The 22,086-nt window shown below is 48.9% G+C and overlaps 1 protein-coding gene across 1 annotated transcript in view; it reads right to left on the reverse strand.

Annotated features, from left to right (window-relative positions):
* The window catches only part of LOC122386000 (protein SSUH2 homolog), a 47,995-nt gene that overhangs the window by 12,461 nt on the left and 13,448 nt on the right, over nucleotides 1-22,086 (reverse strand). The window contains exons 3-6 of the mRNA XM_043374764.1: nucleotides 8,359-8,460; nucleotides 5,813-6,018; nucleotides 4,115-4,241; nucleotides 3,465-3,586 (exon numbers count right to left, since the gene is read on the reverse strand). Coding sequence (XP_043230699.1) covers nucleotides 3,465-3,586; nucleotides 4,115-4,241; nucleotides 5,813-6,018; nucleotides 8,359-8,460 — 557 coding nt within the window. The remainder of the gene's footprint in view (nucleotides 1-3,464; nucleotides 3,587-4,114; nucleotides 4,242-5,812; nucleotides 6,019-8,358; nucleotides 8,461-22,086) is intronic.

Below are 22,086 nucleotides of genomic sequence, written 5' to 3' on the forward strand. Positions count from 1 at the left end.
AGAAGAGTGGATCAGAACGGCAGGAAAAAAATCGAACAATCTGCGCGCTCGATAAAAATGACTCACAAAAAGTCCACCGACGTCTCGGGCAAGAAGCAGGGTGCAGCAGCTCCACAGCGCAAAGGATCCTCAAAAAGGAACTTCAGCTATACCCATACACGCTTGCTGTGACGACGGAAGCAAGGAAGCGTGTAGAAGCAAACAAGCTGACGGAAGCCGACAAGATCGCTCGTTCTGCATTCTGCGAATGTTCTTTTTTACAGAAGTGCAGAGAAACAGGGGGATTTCTGGAGCGCGTTTTGTTTGCAGACAAAGCCCATTTTTACCTTGACGGCAGGGTCAACTCCCGGAACAACCGGATCTGGAGAGATAAGGCCCAAGACGAGATCGCCTAACGTCAGCTGCACCCACCCCAATGCACTGCGTGGTGCATGTGAGCAGCACGGGCATTATCGGCCCAATCTGAATCGAAGATGACGCGAGCGAGGTCCTCACAGTGCCGCGGAGCGATATCTGCAGGTGCTCAAGGAGTTCTGACTGCGCTCCAGAGGAAGTGTGTGGACACCATCAACGAGCAGTGCTGCAGGAGGATGGTGCCCCAGCTCATGCTGCCAGGCCCATGTCACTCCACTTTTGATGACATCATATGGGGGCCTCAGGACAATAATGGCGCGGCGCGCCACAATCGCTTCAAAGCTACTTGCCAACAGTTGCCATTTTTGAAAATATTATTTTGAAATAAAGTTCCAAGTAATAAAAATATTGTAATGAAGTTGTTGAATAAATCGATACCATATCTAAAAACTTACTGAAAAATGATTTATTCATAGTAAAAATATAAGCTCGATGCGTTTTTACGTTGCTTTCCTGCAACTGCAGAGGGTTTTAAATCGTCTATATTTTCAAAACCGGCCATTTCTTAGCATATTGCTGCTCTTTTTTATCGCTAGAAAATTAGTTGGACTGTCCAATGACATCAATGGTTGAGCGATGTGTGTAAAGTGTCACCAACAATCTTCAAATGAAGTTAGTCATTTTTACGTTGTAAAGGAATGGAGTACCCTTTCGAGCATCAGGGGTGACGTCACTCAGGATCTGTCTCTGATTGGTCGGCGGGGGAGTGACTGTACCTTCTATAGATGGCCTTGCATGCAGCCACTGTGACCCTACAGTGGCTGCAGGAGCGCCTCGGGGGGGGGGGGGGCGGCTCATCTCCCGAGGCACCCCCACCAGGTGGCCACCGAGGTCTTCGGACCTCACGCCGGCGGACATGTCATGTCAAGGATGACCCCAGAGGTCATCCTTGACACAACCTCTGGGGTCATGTCAAGGAAAGAGCCTACAAGAATGAACCCCGAGACATCCCCGAGCTGAAGTGGTGGTCACTTCGAGCACCAGCTCTAGGTTCCCGGAAGGGGGTCAAATAGTGATCATTGGCGATGGATGCGAATTTTCAATGGTGACTAGTTACAGCCTATGAAGACGTGTGTGCGTCAATAAACACGAAAGGTATAGGAGAAATGAATTTGTCAGTGTTTTCAGAAACACCCTGTATGCGCCGTGATGGGAGGAGGAGTGCAGAGCTGCGGATTCAAAGGATTTTTTTGTGACTTCGACTTCGACTGAGACTCCGGCTCCGGCTTCGGACATTGCTCTTTAAGTTCACATGATGAAAGTTAAGTTCATATTGGATGTCTATCTGGCCTAAAATGACTGCGCGTTCCAATGCCTTGCATTGCAAATATTCTTTTCAAATAACTTTCGCCCCAGTGTGGGGGGGGCATATGTTACCACCCTGTCGCGTTTTTTGCGTGTGAATAAAAAACCGCGGCGCGTAGCGCCGCGCCGCTTGGGGTTGCTTTTGGTACATTAATTTTGGACAATGTGTGAAATTTTTTACCCCAGGTCATGTCAGGTCAGGTCACCAGGTCAAGTTAACTGACCAAGCCTAAAAAAGTTTGCAATCATGTCCACTCCAGCCTGCAGTGTTTGTCAGAAAGGTTTTAAATTTGGTGGATTGCATGTTGTTATGGGCGCCTACAATTTGTATGTATATCCGTGACCTAAAGTCAGGTCAGTGGCGTGACCTTTCCATTACAAGTCAATGGAGAAAAATGAAAATGCCTCTAGATCCGTGTGTATGCATAGGAACAGTCCAAATATTTCAGAATCACAATGTTTTGGACCACCCGTGATGACTTAGGTGTCATTTTAGCTGATAGCCTCTAGAAAGGTCATCCGAGGTCATTTGAGGCTACAAACAGATTTTTGCCAATAACTCGCGATTGGAAAGAGATAGAACGCTGGGGATGGTCTCATTGTGTTTGTCTTGTTGAGACGCATCGACTGATATACAACATGACCTTTTCCGGTCAGGTCATGACCTTGACCCGAGGTCAAATTTTCAAGTTGACCTTTCAATGTCAAATTATAATTCATTCGACGCGTCTTTGCGAGAGGAACACGACTCTGGCAATAGAAATGTCGTAGCTTTTTGTAGTCGAAAGTTATTGTCGAAAAACACTTTTCGTAAAAACAGCTATTTTTGGAGTTTTTTCCTTCTGAAGCCTATACCGTTGACCTGAGGTCAATTTTGATTATGACCTTATCAAAAGAAGAGTTCAAAAGCTATCGATTGCTTTTCCATGCGTTTTTCTAGCTATCATAGTTCCTGAGATAACGGCATGTTTTCTGAAAAATCTAATGACAATTGGCAAATTTTGACCTTTGATGACCTCTGGTGACCCCAATATTGCTCTAAGATGAAAAATGACCGAAATACTTCCAAACGTACCTACGCATAAGAGCTATCGACTGCTTTTTACCGCGTCTTTCTAGCCCTCTTAGTTTTTGAGTTAGAGGTTGGTGGTAACATATGCCCCCCCCCCCCCCCCCACACACTAGGGCGAAGCTGGCTGCGACCGCCACTGGGGCGCGGGATAATATGCAGAGCTAAAAGTAGGTTCTGGCGCAGAAGATAACGTCTGCCTTTTGTCAATCAAAAATATCGTCCAAAGTAGAGGTATGCGTCGACAAAATGTGATTTTGAAAGGATATAAAACCTTAGGGGGGGGGGGGGGGCTCGCATCGACCCCCCATGCCAGGGCGAGGATTAATCATTTCAATTATAATTCCTGACGTGTCGTCTATCCCCGTAGAGTTATAAACATATGCAGATACGAGCTGCGAGTCTGGGAAATAGGATACAGGCAGAAATAATTTTGATAAAGCATCGTCTGTGAAATAAATGTGCGACAACTGCAGTTTTCTCAGAAATTCAGACAGCAATTCTCGTGCTGTGTTCAAAGTGACGTTAACAGTGAGGGTCGAACTGAAAAAAAAACGAACAATAATCGCTATATTTGATAATCGCTGAAATGACAGCAGCCGAAAATGGTTCGCTCAAGTGACATGGGCCTGACGATGCCTATATAATACGATACCTAAGATCCCATGGCACTCACCCATCCTTTCCCGTGGCATTCTGCACAGCTGAGGCTGCCCTGGCCCTTGCACCGATGACAGTCCTTGGCCGAGGCGGTGTGAGGTACTTCCATGACCTTCACCTCGTCATGGAACAACTGGGCTGGAACACATTGGACATGGTAAGTGAGCAGGTTCGTAAGTAAATGGTAAGTCCTCCAATATCGTATGGAAGAAATGGGAGAGTGTACATAAATATGTGTACATTCAAAAGTGTACAAATGTATACATTCAATATGTATATTCAAAAGAAGTTGTTCAATCACTGCAACAACGCATGTCAATGATAGGCGGTCAAGAATCGTCATACGGAACGATTGTATCACTCAAATTTCAACGAATTCCAATTGCAAAAACTTTCAGTTGTATACTCAGGCAGCTTTTGCCAAATTGTCAGGGACCTCAGATTTGTTTTAAAATAGAAAAACACAATTCTAACGAATAGTATTTTAACTATTGACAACGAACCTTCTTCGGTTATCGATGGAAAAACAATTCTAACGGATAGTGCTCGTCTTTTCAAACAGCCTGCGGTTATGTCCTTAAATGCAAATTGAGCAAAACAAAGCGGTTAACTTTATGTATAATTGGTTGCATGTGATGGGCGTGTGCGCCCGGTCTGGTGGCTCACCGGGCTCGGCAGGCACGCTCCACGGCTCGGGCGCCTCTCCGCAGCTGGGGCTGTCCACCTCGCCGCCAGAGTACGGCACGAACGTCCACGACGTCTCACGCTTCTCGGTGAACGTCTGCAGCTCGTACTGAAACCGGCGCCGACGGCGGGCGCGTCACTGTGCGCCACTGAGGTCGGCCGGGCGCCAGCCGCCCAGCCGGGTGTGGGGAGAGGCGATTTCTGAACTAAATCAGCTATGAAGTTTTAACTTGTTTCGATGCATTAATTAACGAAGTCCTGAGATGCGTTAAGTGGATTATAACTGCAAGGCAATTGTAACTTTAACGGTTATCATCAAACACATGCACTTGCAATGCATTACGCTGCTGTAATGGTAAGCTTAATTTATCGCAGACCACTTATTAATTTTAACTCATTCTTATCTGCACGGATAAGTATAATTACGAGTATACGATCCTAAATTTAAGGAAAATGTGCTTAGAATGACGGCAATCAGTAACGCAGAAAGCAAATCAAACTATTTCCGACATGCAATCATTTAAATGAGTTTATGTAACATATGGGTACATTTGTTTAACACGCGCAGTGGAAGGGTTGCGAGTACTACGCCCAGTGGAAGGGGGGGGGGGCGGATGTCGCCCCCCCTAAGATCTCAGCTCCCAGTGGAGCTAGAAGGACGAAATTTGGAGGGTAGGTGGGGGCCATGGGGAACTCTGTTGTGTGTGAATTTCATGACCCTAGGTCAATATCTTCAAGGTCAAATGAGGTCAAATGTGGTCAAATCTGCCATATTAGCGACTTTTTTGCGTTTACACGCCGATAACTCAAAAAGTTACCGGCCGATTTTTTTAAATCTTTCACTATACGAAAGACAAAACATTTGTGAGTATGTATGGTGAATTTCTAGATAATCCAACAATAAATATGGCAGTTAGAAGCCTGCTAAGGGTAAGATGTCGCCGGCTGAAGCGGCATCGGCCGACGCGGGAAACGCGGCAATCACAATTTTGTGTTTACACACTCATAACTCAAGTTGTTACCGGCCGATTTTCAAAATTCTTTAACCATATGATTGCCTGTACATTTCTCAGTCTTCTCACTGAATTTGACGCGAATCTAATTTAATCAGCGGTAAGGAGCGCGATGTAAAGACGGAACCGTCCCGCCCCGGCACAGTCTACAATTCAGGCGGCGCGTAACGGCTAGCGCCGGCCGCCGCGCTGCCGCGCCGCCGCGGCGGCAGGATGTTTGACTTTACACCGCTATTACTAGAAAAGTTGTGAACCGATTTTCTTACTTCTTGTACGAGAAGATCCGCAATTCAATTCTGGACAGGTAGCCAAAATTTCACATTGATATTATGCTTGCGGCGCGAGTTATTGGCGAAAAACAGGAGGGGTGGGCGAAATCCGCCCCCCCTTCCACTGCGCGTGTTAAAAATGCTGGGTGTGAATAACAGCCAGCGAGACTCCTGCCAACAAGCAACACAGCCAACATTAACTGCAGTCGTTGCATGCGACATAGAATGTGTGCTAACTGCTAGGAAATTAGTTGTTATTGTTACTGTGTCCGCTACATCAGGAAAACACAAACACTGAGACAAAGCTTTTTAATGTGGCCTGGCCTGGCACACAGACTCCATGCCGATGCGTGTTTCAGGAGGGGACGCCGCGCCGCCGCGCTGTATGTCGCTCTCACGTGGTGGGCCGAGCTGTAGTTGATTTTGGCGATGTTCATGTGTCGCGCCGCGCCGCGGCCGTAGCAGCAGTGGTCGGTCACGTGACAGAGCAGCGCGGCGCGCGCCTGCTGCTCGCTCAGCTCGCCGCCCACGTGCACCGGGTCACGTGGTGGCGGCCCGCTCGGCTCCGACCAGGTGGCCTCGGGCGGCGGCGGCGGCACGCACACTGGCCGGCACACAGCGGGCGTCACACACACAGCCGACCCAAACACCAAACGGCGGCGGCACGCACACTGGCCGGCACACAGCGGGTGTCACATACACAGCCGACCAGTCAGCCGACCCAAACACCAAACGGCGGCCGGTCAGGCTCTATCCACTGGGCTCGTAGTCGCACTGCTCTTACGGTACCAGGGTCTTACTTGATTTGTCTACATGAAGTTGAGATCAGCTTTTTATCAGAAAGATCAGTTTTTCAGATGCAGGTAACGTCCGCTCTTGGCGGGGCCGCGTTCAGAGAGCGCATCTCGGGAACGAGAACAAAACGTTGCCAACTTAACCCTAGAACGCCTAGGGGGGGGGGGGTTGTATCAACCCCCCCCCCTGAGGTTTTTTCGAAGTGCACGCTAAACGGCTTGTTGTAGCGGGCTGAAATTTTCAATACCCTCTGGGGCAACCTTTGCGCATCTTTTGCCGAAAAAAAATTGATCGGGTCATGTCAGGTCACGGAGTTATGACGTCATAAGAGGTACAGCCTCCGGCCGGATTTTCACAAACTGAGTGCCAACGCCCGAGGTTTCCTGCCGGTGGTACGGACATCGGTTGATGGATCGTGATGAAACTTCCCATGCATGTTGGGGCAAGTATTGGCTATCATATGGTATAAGAAATTTGACCGGGTCAGGTCAGGTCACGGAGCTATGACGTCACAAGAGGAACAGCGTCCGGTACTATTTTTGAAAAGCGCCCGAACCACTATTTTGCTAATTCTTGTCACCTCAATGGGAATATGCAGCAATATTAGCTTCTATAGGGAGCAAATGGACCTCCCAAATCCAAAAATACAATCAGATTTCAAAAATTTAAATTTTGATTTTTCGAATTTCTGCCGCCGACTGTGACCTTGCCGACTTCCGGCGCTCCCAACGCGCCATTTTTAGAGCTAGGGAAACGAAATACATACCAAACGATAGAGAATTGATCAAGGAACACGATAGTGAAGGTTTCAAGTCGATATCTCCCACCGTTTTGCCGCAATCGCCGCCGAAAGTTGAAAAAAAAGTCTATTTTTCCGAAAATTTGACCTTTGACCGGTCAAAAGTAGGTCAAATGTTGACCTAGGACCAAAAAATATACCACCAATCGCGAGATCTCGTTGAGAGCAATCCGTTGGTTTTTTCCGCTAAGCTCTACGACCTTCCGTTTCGAAACGCCAGGGGGGGTCGTAACAACCCCCCCCCCCCTGGTCGTTCGTGTTATGAGAAATGGCCTGGTCGTGCGAGGGTTAAACGTTGTTCATTGAGAGAGTAACTAAATGTCAGAATAGTTGCGCACAACGGGTCTAGCGACACAACATGTAATGCACACGCACATGTGCATGTGTTTTCCACTAGTCATACACATAAGAAGGAAAAGGAATAAGAAATGGCATTGGAATACCACTATGAAAATGAGCAGTGAGCACATTGTGTGAGGAACATAAACGTGCGGGATGACGACTACACTGACAGAGCTGCATACAGGGAATACCTCGTATATTCCACGTGATACCTGCAACAAAATAGAGGCTTTAAGTTTACCGCCATCACCTTACTGGCAGGTGCCTTCCATTGACCACTAATCAATGACCATTCCTTTCGTTGCCCGACTGGACAAAGTGCCGATTAATGTCCCAGAGTCTCCTTCATTGCATTAAAACTATATGATCAGAGCAAATTTTAGTCAACGGGTCATAAGTCAGGGTTCAAACCATCCTAGAATAACAAAAGCTCGTAAGTTGCAACATAATCCAGCAGCATTCCATGCATCACATATTACAAATAAACTATATTTATCCAGTTTAACTTTATTGGCAGTATAACCCATGAACAACCAATGTCACGTAGCCTGAGTATGTGATATGGCCAATCCACATATTACGCTTGATACGCATGTTCGAAAATAGCAGACTTGTGATGCAAGCTTGCATAAAAATTTGGTCCAAGGATCTGTGACCTTTGGTACCGCCAGATTATCTACAGAGTACAGAGCATGCAGTGGGCCATTACAAATGTCCCTCCCCCCTCATACAAACATTTATCCAAATACTGACATCCAATTAGGTATTCCAATTAAATACATTAAATCATTAACTGTAAATTTGCATTTACTTTTATAATTAGCCCCTAAGTAATTAACATATAAACCTATTGAGCAATATCCCTATTAACTGCAAATGAGCGTGAGTGATGAGACCCTCTGTTACAGCCAGATAGCTTAGTGACGTCCTTATCTCAAACATCTGCGCTGGGATGCCAGAAATGGCAGCCAAGCTCGTATTTTGTCCGCCTCATTAGAAGTGACTCACCAGCGTCGAACCCCAACGACTCATATCCGGGCACGGAGTCGAGAATGTCCAGCGGGGGAGCAGTCGGTACCGGCTCATCCTCCCCGTCAAAATTGGTGTGCGCTGAAACACGTGAAGGATTAAATTGGTCAGTCGTGATCGAGACTGGGAAAAAAGTCACCACGAGGGAACTTGAACTTTTACGTAGTATGGCTTCTTGATCACAGCTAGCTTTTTCACAATTCGACTCCGTAACAGTGAGAAGCACATGATCTAGCAATCACCTTGGAATGTCATCGTAATTATTGCTTTTTCCAACCTAACCAGTATCACCGTCAAATAAATAAAGAACATCCACTCCTTCAATCTAGTGCAATGAATATATGGTGCAGTGCCATATTTACTCTACATGCATAACAAAAAATGGACCATGGACCGCACGCGGAAATTGGGGCGCATTTTACTCACTGAACCTACCCTGTTCAGTTCCGGCGTTTCCAGAATGATCGCCAAATTGGTGAATGTCGCCGCTCATTGTGAGGCATTACGCGGTAAGCGCTCAAAAAAACAATTTAGAATGCTGCAAAGAGTTGTCAAACTTACTACCTTATTTTAAAAATTGTTAACCTGAGATCTCGAGTTAGACCCCTTTCCCACATTACTCCAGAGTCCAAAAGTCCAAAGGCTGCTGCGCCATGGCCTTTGCTGCGCCATTTCAGACGGCACATTGCATGTTTGTCATGATTAACTTCGTCCCGTGCCTTTTTGGCATAGCCATCTTCTGATTGAAAATGTTACCGCAACACTTCAGGAAAGGACCAACCTGGCACAAACATGGCTCAATGCGAATTGACCGCACGCTTACTTAACCTGAAGTACTTTAATTATGTCTACTAATCTTCCTAAGTCAAATCCGAAAACTGTAACCTTCGTACAACTTCTACAGTCTTTTGGTACCCTCGGCTGTAACTAGATAATACTGAAGCTCATCGTTAAGCCAAATCACGTTCCCATGAAATTATCACGCCTCTTGCAGCTAGCAGTCCGGCGCACAATTTGTACAACTCCAGCGCGCAATCTGTGTCGGACGTCGGCCGAAAATATCCCGTGCGGACGGAGAGCTCAATGTGCAGAACACGTGCAGGCTCAATGGGCATGCCGTGCACGTTGTGCGCACGCGTGATTACTAAAGCCTAAGCTACACTAGCATGAATTCCGACGTTTTTTCGGTTTCTGCGGGATTTCGGTTCGCGTCGTCAAGTTCGCCTCATAGCGAATGCATTCCGCAAGCTACACTGCCAGTCTGGCGTCCCGTGGAACGAAAACCCGCAAAAACCGACGAGTCGGAACCGAAAAAAAGTTCAGAGCTGTGAACTTTTCTTCGGTTTCTGCGGGATTTCGTTTTAGTGATGAATGATTAGAAGTGATTGTTGCTAATAATATTGTGACGATGGAACAGTTTCAAATGTAAATAATGAAAATGGTGTAATTCATGATTAAAGGAGACAAGATGTGTTTCAAAACTCATCATTCTACTTCAAATAAGATAATTGTAATTAATCTGACAAATGATTATGATCAATAATATATTCTTGTTAGTTATAAAATCTTTAAAACAATTACTTAATTATAATTTTGTTAAAACACGATAATATTTAACATGAATAATTGATTAATTTGATCACTTATCCATCACTATGCTATAAACAACACCATCCACGCGGCGGCCGTCCGGAACGAAAAAACGCAGAAACCGTAAAAACGCGGAAACCGAAATCACGCAGAAACCGAAAAAACGCTGATAGTGTAGCCTGAGCTTAAGAGTGTGAGTGAATCATGGAGGACGCAATTGGTGTTGGGGAGCGGCGGCCGTTCGTATCGGCCGCCGGCAGCGTGCGCCGGCGCTGCAGCCTGCAGTCTCGGCCGGCCAGTGACGTAGGTGACGTGGCGGCCGCTGATTGGTCGGCGGGCGCCCAGCCCCCCTATATAATGCGGCGCATCGCCGGCGGCGGCAGGCGCTGAGCGGGTTGCTCGGCGAGAGGGGCTCGGGGCTGAGCGGTTGGCTCGCCAAGGGGAGCTCAGGGATGAGCTGGCGGAGAGTTGGTCCGGCCTGATGGGCAGTCAGTGTATTAGCGTGTAATGAGCCGATGTACATAGATTAATACATTAGTTAACTGAGCCGTGGTGTTTACCCAGAATGCGTGTTCCGAACAACTGGCGCGGTCGGTAGGACGGTTCGGACACTAGCGGGCACGCATTCGTTGGGTTGCACCATTTAAAGTAAATTTTTACTTTTATTTTATTTTGAATCGGCTCAGTAGAGTAACGCAACATGGAGAAAGAACTTTTATTTTTAGCTAACTTTGAAAATTTCACGGGGGTAAATAATCAATCATGGGGTCAGTGGTACCGGCGGTTCCGGGCGAAGACGGTCACGTTCTCGGAGGAGAGTCGGCAGCGGGGCCTGGTCAGCCTGCTTCAAGATGGCGCCCTGGACTACTTCGCCTCGCTGTCGGAGGATATTCAAGGCAACCTCCAGCAAACTGTGGCCGCATTGGAAGCCCGTTTCGGCACAGCGAAGAAGGCGATACAGGCGCACGCCGAGCTGGCGAGTATCCGGCAGCAGCCCGGTGAAGCAACGCGCGACTTCGCCGACAGGGTGCGTCAGGTAGGCCAGGAGGCGTACCCAGGAGCGGAAGCCGGCGACCCGGCCGTGGAAGCGACCGTCGTCAGCCGCTTCGTGTGCGGCCTCCATGAGGAAGAGCTGCAGACGCGGGTGCTTAGAAAAGACCCGTCCAGCCTCACCGAAGCCATGAGGATCGCGGATAAATTCCAGCAGCAGCAGGACGCACTCCGGGTCATGCGTCGGCCCATCGGGGGCGAGGTATTGGCGGTCCGGGACCGGGACGCGCCCGACACCGCTCGGCTTGACGCTCTGGAGAGGGTGATTGGAGAGTTGCAGCGCACCCTTCATCGCATTGAGACGATGGAAAGGCGGGACGCGTACCGCACGGGACACGGGACGGGAGCCAGGAACCCCCGGCGAGGGCCACGGAAGGCGAACAGGCGGGGTAACGGGCGCCGCTGTTTCCGTTGTAACAGCCCTGACCACTTGATCCGTGACTGTCCGGCGCGGCGCGCACAGGCAAACGAGCAGGCGGGGCGGTCCTTCCCACGCGCTCATCAGCAGGCGGGCCTGGAGTGGGCGGAGCGCCCCCGTGGTCCGTCTGAGGAGGCCGGCGGATGGACGCCTTTCTGTCCCGGGTGCAGCCGTGGGGGTCAGCGATGGGCGGGACGCCCGCCTGCCCCGGCGACTACGGCCGTGGGCATGCCTGCCAGCCCGACAATGGGGGGCCCCACTGCGCACGCAGGCCCCTGGCAGCGGGGGGACACACCGGCAGCGGAGTGCGGCCGTGAGTGGCAGCGGAGGGTGGCTGACCCACCTGCTCTCAACGGTACCCCTACGGCAGGGCAGCCCACACAATCGAGGGATTGTAGCGCGACAGGACAGGGGCAAGGGTGCCCTCCTACACCGTCGTTCGTGTGCACGATACGGTCAGAGCCGGCGGGCAGCGAGGCTCCGCCCGCATCCCGACCTCAGCTCGGCAAGCTCGGGCATCGCGAGCGATCGGGGGCCTTGAACACTGGCGTGGCAAGGCAGTGCGCACAGGTTTGCGCGCGGGCAGTGGCCCTGGTGACTTGCACCGCTCGGGCCGTCTTCAAGTCAGCAGGACTGGACCGATGGCGACACAGGCCAACCTCAGTGACCCCATGCGGGGACCCGGTCGAGCCGTCCAGGACGAGCCGTTGCGGGGGCGGGAAGCCCAGCAGCAGCTGCGTCGAGGTCACAGTGACCTCGAATGGGTCGGAGGCGGAGAACGCGAGCCACTGCGAGGGCGGGTCGCGAGTTCCCTAAGTGTGGAACTACAAGTCGATTCTAGGGCTCTGATTGGTGACTTTGGTCGGGGGATGACGCTTATAGCATGACGTCACTCGCGTACTTGGCCGGACCAACGGCGCGGCGCAGGCGCGCCGAGCCAACCCAGAGGCTCTCAAACTCAATTGTACAGATCCCGCGCATTGAATGGCGAAACTTCGGCGAGTTCGCTTGAGTTTGGAAGCCCCTGCCACAGAACTGGAGACGGCCGGATTATTTGCTGGATAGTGGGCAGCGCAGATGGCGATTGACGGTGCCAAAAAGATGATAGGGAAAAAGGGGTTGAGACTTGAGCAGTGAATTATAAGCCTGTTGCATAGCTGAGTGGCAAATTGTAAAATACTTAGGTTTGAAGAGATGCAGTGTAGTTTAGCCGACTCAGGGGCATTCTGCCGAGTTATGTAAGGCGGAAGGGTCGCAACTCGCAAGTCGTTTGTTTACATGATTGCCTGATTAAAATGTAAAGCGTACCTAATGTTTAGTTGATAATACAGCGAGGTTGGGCATCTGCTCAATCCATTTCTTCTCTGCAATAGTGCATTCGCCACTGTAATTCATTGTAAGAGGCACTGGGCTGCGCCGCCTGTTGATTATTCCGAAACCACCAGTGAATTGTCACAGTCACTCACAACAATACGAATCGTTCAGTCGTGTGCTGGGGGTCCGCCAAGTTTGAGTGTGCTGCAGAATGCAGACTGGACCGCCGAGAATATAACACTTCCGTCTCCCTGGGCGAGCGGCGCATTGGAGCCGAAGGAAACTGCTTCTTCAGTTTTTTTTTTTTTGTGGGGAAGATACCCATGTTTGAAAATTATGTTCTGGAATGATGCGATAAGGAAAAGGACGGTTTCTTGAATTGAGGGCTGTGGAGAAGAAGCAGATTTTCTCATTTGCTACCCGATACAACGCGAAAAGACGCAAATGTTGCACATTGGGCTTAATAAGTCTAATAAAAGATAAGGGACTTCGTGAATCATGCCTAACTGACCGCGACCCAGTTATTTGCCACTGCAGGTAGGTACTAGGTAGGTAGATACTCATTTGTAAACAGAGCGTTCCACCAACCCTCGCCAGAAATTCAATCAGCTTATCTTAAAACGTTTGAGTGCACCTAACAACCTTTAAAAATGACGTCCTCCCTTTCAATGGTTCGTTCGAAGACACAAAGCCAGAATCAGCCAAGCAATATCGGAATCCATTGCGCAGTGTGTCGACTGTCGGATGTGCCCATCCACATAGCATAGCACACACTGCTAAATGCAGGTACGCTCACCTACACATTAGGTATTCGAAGGACTTGATAGCTCATACACATGGAAGAAACGCATGAAATGTGATTAATAGCTGCAGCAGAAGTTTGGCGTCCGATGCCTCTTCGCCAAGTTAAGACCATGCCAATCTCGGCCAGTCTGCCGCCGCGCCGGCACTGGCCGTGGTGTGACGTCATCCAGCCGGCTCGGCGCTGGGTAGTTCCACACTTAGGTAACTCGCGGGCGGGTCGCCCAGCATTGGCAGCGCAGGCCAAACTGACCGGCAGACCGTCCTGGCCAGCAGTGAGGTCAGCTTGGCCAGCGAAGCACTTCTGGTGGCGGGCAGACACGCACAGGCCAGCAGCCGTCCAGGAGTCGACGGCGACGCAGGCGACGCCAGTCCGGTGGAGTGGAGCGGCAAGCAGAAGGCGCAAGAAGAAAGGCCCACCCCACCTCCAGGGGCCCCGATGCAGAAGAAGCCGGCCACACGCCCCTTCGAACGCGAAGCTGGTGACGAGCGCGACTGCCGAGCAGCAACTGGAGGGCAGCCAGAGTTCGGCCTGCGGCACAAGGGCCCGTGGGGCCACGGAAGAAAAGAACAAAGAGGGGCCACCTACCGAGTGCGGAACAGCGCCGGTAAAGCCAAGATGTGGCAACACGAATGCCTGAAGACGTATGGTGGACGAACGTGCAGTTTGCCGCGGGAGGTGACCGCCGTATGGTGCGCACGGCACCACCCGGATCGCGGCGCGGGACTCGAACCGCCTCCAGCCGCCCTCAGACCACCGGCGCCGTACCGAATGCGGCACGGGTGGCTCAACCGTCGTCTTGCACGGTACCAGGCGGGAGGCTCGTGAGCTGCGGAGATTGTAGACACCGAAGCGTTCGGTGGACCCGATCATTGTGCGCTCGAGAACGTGTTTAAAGTTTCCTTTGTGTGTGTGTGTACGCGGGTCATGTCGTTGTAGTGATTGTAGTATATGTTTTTGTTAAATGTTGTACATACTTGTAAAATGTGAGTTGCCGTACACCTCTCTTGTGTAGGGGGGGTGTGTGTTGGGGAGCGGCGGCCGTTCGTATCGGCCGCCGGCAGCGTGCGCCGGCGCTGCAGCCTGCAGTCTCGGCCGGCCAGTGACGTAGGTGACGTGGCGGCCGCTGATTGGTCGGCGGGCGCCCAGCCCCCCTATATAATGCGGCGCATCGCCGGCGGCGGCAGGCGCTGAGCGGGTTGCTCGGCGAGAGGGGCTCGGGGCTGAGCGGTTGGCTCGCCAAGGGGAGCTCAGGGATGAGCTGGCGGACAGTTGGTCCGGCCTGATGGGCAGTCAGTGTATTAGCGTGTAATGAGCCGATGTACATAGATTAATACATTAGTTAATTGAGCCGTGGTGTTTACCCAGAATGCGTGTTCCGAACATTGGCCCTGGTCAGGAGCAGAACAATACATGTGTGCCGGCGAAACTGCTGAGGAATACGGAGATGGGATACATTTCCTTCGCTAATTAGGAAATTGCGAGTCAGTTACTGCCGTGAATGTTTCAAACAGAAAACAAACTTGTCAGTTTCAGTCACTGGTGGAATTTCGAGGGTGGTGCCCAATGCACAATGCGCTGACAATTTACAGATACCGTTGCCGAAGTTGCACGTAGCATTCGAGCCAGGTGATTCGAATCGGGCAGAGGAATCTCAATATCGCGGTAGGCGCGGCGGCTGGAAAGAGTTCAATTTTCAATTTTCAAACCCTGCAGGCCGGCAACCCTTCTGCTCCTGCGGCCGTTAGCATGAGATTGCAGACGCATTGCATCCACACCTCAGGGCCAGTGATACAAACAGCTCACAGTCACTGCACAGATTAGAATGAAGTGAAATTGAGGTGCATCACTTAATCTTCTGAACATAGCAATGGGTGTGTGTGAAGGTGCTGACGAAAATCAGTGCGAATTTCGTGCAGGTGGAACATGTTGAATCCATACAGAGAGGACCGTCGGCTTTATTCTCCCAGATGGTATTGCGGTACTTCCAGGTGTGCCTCTTTGCGTCCCTTTTGCAATAAGCTGAAACAGTATCAGGAACATTTCAGGCTGAATTAAGGCATAGGTAGTAGGGGTTTTTACTTGACAATGGGTAAACATGTGAGTAATAAAAGGCAGGAAAAGCGCAGAAAAAATAGGTCCCACACAATCTAGGAGACCTTTATCGACTGGAAGAAAAACAAACACATTTACGAACACATTTTTGAAACACATTTTTTTTACAAAGGTATCAAAAACTGAAAATGGGTCTGACCTCTGTAAGAAGTAAGATCAAAACACCATTATCACCCCATGTTTCGTATTATTTCTCAAGGATGTGTAGTGCCCGTTAGGTGGAGGTGGTGTTTTTATCTTTCATTCTTATGGATTATCCTATCCCATTAATTTTATGACTTCTATAACCTATAACCACTACACTTATCATTATACTATAACAATTATACTGATTTTCATGATTTATAAGAGCTTCATTATGCTCCCGGGTGAGGCCATCGTTATCGAAAACCTTCAGATGGGCCCAATTCCCTTTACTTGTGAGTGTAGAGGCTCCTTCAGCGCGTGACGGACAGATACCGTGTCCTCGGAGGGCCGTCAGCTATCGGTGGCCGTGCATCCCGGCCGGCACGGCTAGGATGCGCGTGAGGCGAACCGGAGGGCACGGCTAGGATGCGCGTGCGGCGGACCGGCCGGCCCGGATACGAGACACGTCCGGCGATAGCGGCGAACACGAAACGTGAGCGGAACGAGCCCGGCGAGGGAGCGGCCCGTGGTGGCTAGCGGGTCAATGGAGGACGCGGGCGCATCTTTTAGAGAGACGTGCAAATGGCCTGAGTTCCAGGTCGCTCTTCTGATAATTAAGGTAAATATTTTTTCGGAAAATGTGATTGTTTTTAACCCGCGCCCTGCTGGGGGGGTGTTTGAACACCCCCCCTTGTGGTTTTTCGCTAATATCTCAAAAACGGCGGCGCGGAGCGCCGCCGTTTTTGGTACACCTTATCATACATCAATTCTACACATGTTGTGAAAATTTCAGACCAAGGTCATTCAAGGTCAGGTCACCAGGTCACTTGAAGTGACCTCACCTCATAAAAACTTTCAATGTCTGTCATAGCTACACCGAGTGACCGATCGCTTTGAAACTTTCAGAGATTGCTAAGAGCAATAGCATGTACAAAATGTATATCTCAGAATTTTGATATCGATGACCTAAGGTCAGGTCAATTTTGCGACCTCCCCATTATAAGTCAATGGGAGAAAATTGAAATGCGCCTCTTTTGGATGAAAGACATTATAAACACTCCCAAACACCGAATTACAAGTGGTTTAGACACACTGAACTTGAAAATGGTGTCCGTGACCCTTGTTTATGCCCTGAGGTCATCTTAGGTCACGAATGGTATCTAACAGTTTTTCGCAAATAACTTTTGATAGAGGCATGCTAGAGCGATGAAAACGCCTTAGATGTGTTCAGCTCGACGATACGGATCGACTGATATGCAACATGACCCTTTCCGGTCAGGTCATGACCTTGACCTGAGGTCAAATTTTCAAGTTGACCTTTCAAGGTCATGTCATAGTTCATTCGATGCGTCTTGACGAGAGGAACACGATGCCGGTAAAAGTAAGCTCTTACAAGGCTTGGGTTAAAAGTTATTGCAGAAAAACTGTTTTCGAAAAAATCGGCTATTTTTGCAGTTTTTGCCCCCTGCAGGCAAAACCGTTGACGTTAGGTCAAATCTGAGAGAATTACTCAGAAAGGGCGTTAATAGGGCTATCGAATGCGCTTTTCCGCGGCGCTGTAGCTCTATTGGTTCCCGAGTTATGCGTTGGCTTCTTGGAAATTTTCGACATTCGACCTGGAAATCGGCGAAATTTTGCCTTCAATGATCTCTGGTGACCTGACCTTTGACCTGACCAAAAAATTGACCGAAGTGATTTCGTCATTATTTTTGACGCTCTTTCGAACGCCGCCTTCCGCGTATCGCTACGTGGCCCAGGAGCCGAGTTACAAGGGGGGGTGTTCAAACACCCCCCCCCCCCCCAGCAGGGCGTGGAAATCCAGGACCCCCAGCAGGGCGCGGGTTAACATACCTTATTAGCTAATAAAGCGAAGAATGTGTAATGAGGTTATCGGTGGAGCCAACAAATAACTAAATGCACATACTTTTATTTGTTGGCTCCACCGATAACCTCATAACACAAATATGTCTCTAAATAACCAAAACGAAGAATGACAATGCTGGTAAAATCGCATTTCGGTCCCTTCAGATGACGGCTCGTGGCTATACCAGCTTAGAAAGGTTAGCAGCAGTTGCAGTAATATGGGTGCCCCGACGTCTTGTGTCACGACCACCTATGAGTGAATGTCGTTCTTCCTTCTCATCATTCAACGTTATGCACAATGGCGCAGTTACGCAGACCGCAAATGACACCGACCAAACAACAGGCAGACAGGAAAGCGGGGACGACGCGACAGAGGGCGAACATGAAAGGAAAGAAAGAGCGGTGGGGCGAGGAGGGAGAGGGACGGAGCTGGCGGCGGGTTACTAATGCACCGTTGCGGGAGGAGCGAGGGTAGTGGAGATCGATTGGTGTGGCCGACAGCCTGCTAAGGGGGAGAGGGCACGGGGCCGTCTGCTGCGAGTAAACGGAGAGAGAGAGAGAGAGAGAGAGAGAGAGAGAGAGAGAGAGAGAGAGAGAGAGAGAGAGAGAGAGAGAGAGAGAGAGAGAGAGAGAGAGAGAGAGAGAGAGATGGGAGAGAGAGAGAGAGAGAGAGAGAGAGAGAGAGAGAGACAGAGAGAGAGAGAGAGAGAGAGAGAGAGAGAGAGAGAGAGAGAGAGAGAGAGAGAGAGAGAGAGAGAGAGAGAGAGAGAGAGAGAGAGAGAGAGAGAGAGAGAGAGATGGGGGAGGGAAGAAGGGAGGGAGAGAGAGACAAGAGACGAGAGACGGGAGGCGAGAGTTGGATAGAGTTCGAAATACAGGAAGATAAGGTAAGACATTTCAAAGGATGTACGTACATACATAAGAACCTTCCTATAAATACCCATGTACAGGTCTCGCGAGATTAAGCGGTAGGTTTTGCACTTTTACATTTCCGGTTATATCTCAGAAACTAATCGATCTACGATGAAGCCATTTTACACGATCATGGCCGGCTTGTTACCCAACAAGTCGATCGCATCTTCAACATTTAAAAGCTTAAAGGGACTATCCCACCTTCTAAAATGTTGTTAAAACCAGTTAAATTGTGCCCGACTTTATAGATCGTTAGGCGGCACGGGCGGACATCGATAGCAGCGCCTCTATCGGTCACTAGGGAAAGCTTGGCTGTAGGCGACGAAATACCGGCTGAGTTGTCACACGTTGAATAGGTTTATAGACATCCGTCTTGTGAAAAAGTTGAACTTTTGCCTTCAATATTTCTACAGGCAATTTTAGAAGTGTCTTCACATACATTACAAAACCATTTAGATTATTCTATTCACTTCAAGCCTTTCCTATTGCTCTTGACGAGATGCGGGAACTATTTCTAATTAGTGTTTCTAGCTTAGTAAAAGAACATATTATGCAAACGATGAAAAAAGCATAAATGGAATATTTCACATGCAATTTTCTCTAACAATTAATGGTAAATTATCTACATATCAAGGAAAAGATGCATGCTAACTGATAATTTAAAGTTCTTGGGGCCAATTGTTTTCCTCTTTTCTAACGTAGCCCCAATGGCCGCGAATACACTAGTGATAACGCCTATCGTTGGATGACCAGGAACACGGTTCTGGCATTTATTTTTCATTAAACATCTTAGGCTTCCCATATTCCAAACACAAACTTTCAAATATGTGACGTCACAGCCCAAAATTACCTCCTTCCCCAGGCAAATTACTGTCATAAAGCTGATGCTTTTTACTCTGTAGGCACCACAACAAAGTTCAGACCAAGTTTTAAGCGATTTTTCAACGAACAAACCCATTTAAATCAGAATGACTAAACGAGGTGACGTCACACTAACGGTCGCTCCATGTTGAAGATAGGGCCTTGTACAAGGCCCATTTTCAAATGAAGAGAACGAATTTCTTCAACACCAAGAGGCCGCGGGAGTTGCAACCTAGATAGATAGTGGTTTCTGAACCTCGCCGCAAACTTGGCTATCTCAACTCAAACCCCATGTTAATGGTGGGATAGTCCCTTTAAGACGACGAAGATATAGCCTGAAGTACACTAAATTTTCTAGGTGCAAAACCTACCGCTAAAACCCGCGAGACCTGTACAGTAGGTCTACTAAAAAAGTCCCCCGCTCCAGAGGCGGCCGGCCGGCCGAACCCCCGGATTCCAGCCCCGACTCTATTGCGCAGGCCGCGGCAGTGACACGGGTCAGGTCGCGGCGCCCGGCGAGTGGGTCAGTTGGCGGCGGCCGGCCGTGGAGTGAGGACGCCGTGTGTGGGGCGCAGCGATGCCGCAGTGCAGAGGAGGGGAAGATAGTGACTGCACGATGCCGGAAATGATGCCTTTGTGATCTAAATTAAACACCTGCACTGCAGTGCATATCCTCACTTGCCCCATTCCTATTATGTATATCATAATCCTTCAATAATCCGTAATGACCATTCAACGCAAGCAAGCAAACAAAACAACCCGTTGAGCGGCGACATCAGCTCGGATAAAAAAGCGACAGTGATGATTAGAATTGACTTAGCGCGAGGGCAAATCGAGGGGTATATATGTATCATATGCCGAATATTTGAGAATTTTGCATCCCGGTTGCACTAAGGCATACCGGGGAGGTTAGGGCCGAATATTTTATTCCCATCTAGCAAATTAGGATTGGGGATCTTGTCCAACAAGTCAGCGGCCGTTCTAGACACAGATAAATACTTTGTTTTCGGTCGCATCATTATCTGCAATAATTCGAAGCGAGGTTTAACCCTCGCCGGCCGAGAAAAAGGGGTGGATGCCGCCACCTTGTATTTTTTTTTTTTGTGGTAGCTCAAAGCACACTGATGATAGAAGGCTGACATTTCATATGCCTTACATTTGATTTAAGCCGGATCATTTGAAATCAACCACGTTTTCATGTCAGGTCACTTAACTATGACGTCTTAACCCTATTAGTGGCAGGCTCCTGGCTACCCCATATTAGTGGCAGGGGGGGGGGCTGTTTACGACCCCCCCTTGATATCTCGAGATCTAACCGGCCGATTTTCAAAATTCAAACGGCATTCGATTTGGCTCAACGAGATCTACATTTCTAAAAAAATAAAATTAAAAAATGTCAATAGGGGGGTAGAGGGGGGTAAAAACGGGCAAATTGCAGATACATTTTAGACTGTTTATCACGGCCAGGTTTATGAACCAATCTTAACGCAACTTTTGCCGATCGATAGAGAATGAACCAGGAATTCACATGGATCCTAAAAATATGCATTTTCAAAAATCATAGGCGGATACAGATCATTGAGATTGGGGGTACACAAAAAGTATAGTAAATAAGGTTTTTGTTGGTACTGTTTCTAAAAAGCGTGGCAATGGTCTTGTTATGTTACAATTTTCTTATGAGAGAACGACTAAAATTGTATTGGTCATGCATAGGCGGTGTCAGGGCACCTATGTTGGGAGGTAAAAAATAACCCCCCTTTTTGGACGCCTGGATCCGCCTATTATAGCAAAAACGTGTCAAAAGAGGATGCACAATAACTTTGTATATGTTATCACATGATACCTTTCATTCACTGTTCGTAAAACTGGTGCAGCATCGTGATCTTCGCCCAAATGACTCGCTTCACGAATAGGACCCCCAATTCCCAGTGCTCTGGAGCCGCCCCTGTTAAAGTTATGAACTTGAAATTTTCAGGGAATGTGCCCAATTTAGTTTTAGGAAAAGTCAGAAAATTTCAGCATCGTAGCTTCAGCGGTTTCGGAGATATTCCCGAAAAACCTGAGGGGTGGATAAAAACAACCCCCCCTGCCACTAATAGGGTTAACTAAACCTCTGCAGACTGCACGGTTGTCGGTTATAAAATGATGCAAATCCGTAATGCACTTAGTCTCATATAAGCATAATGGGAAAATATGGAAACTGGTTATTTGGCGTCGGAAATGACCTAAAACTATACCTCAAGCACATGAAATCGTGACTTCATACATTCTTGGCAACGTTTACTGCTTCACTTTTGCATTGTTCACCTTGCGTGACGGAGTGCTCGTCAATAGGAGTGCTCGTCAATAGGAGTGCTTCGTCAATAACTCCCGATCAAAATGAGCTAGCCAGTCGGGACAGCCATCAATGGACTCTGCAAGACTTGCCGAATCAAATGTTATGCAACATGTCCTCCTTTCAACAGCTTCGTGACCTGTGTTGCCCTAACATGACATTGACCTAAACATCCTAAGTTGCTTCACCTAAGCAAAAAAGCATATAAATCGACGCGTCTGAGAACAGAAAACACGATTGTATTAAAATGGCGATAATGCGACCATTTTTTGCGAAGTTTTTCACCAAAAACCGATCCCATGCCGTGGGGCCCTTGACCTG

Source organism: Amphibalanus amphitrite, unplaced genomic scaffold (assembly GCF_019059575.1).
Source record: "Amphibalanus amphitrite isolate SeventyFive unplaced genomic scaffold, NRLGWU_Aamphi_draft 000237F_arrow, whole genome shotgun sequence".
NCBI classification, from domain to species: domain Eukaryota; kingdom Metazoa; phylum Arthropoda; class Thecostraca; order Balanomorpha; family Balanidae; genus Amphibalanus; species Amphibalanus amphitrite.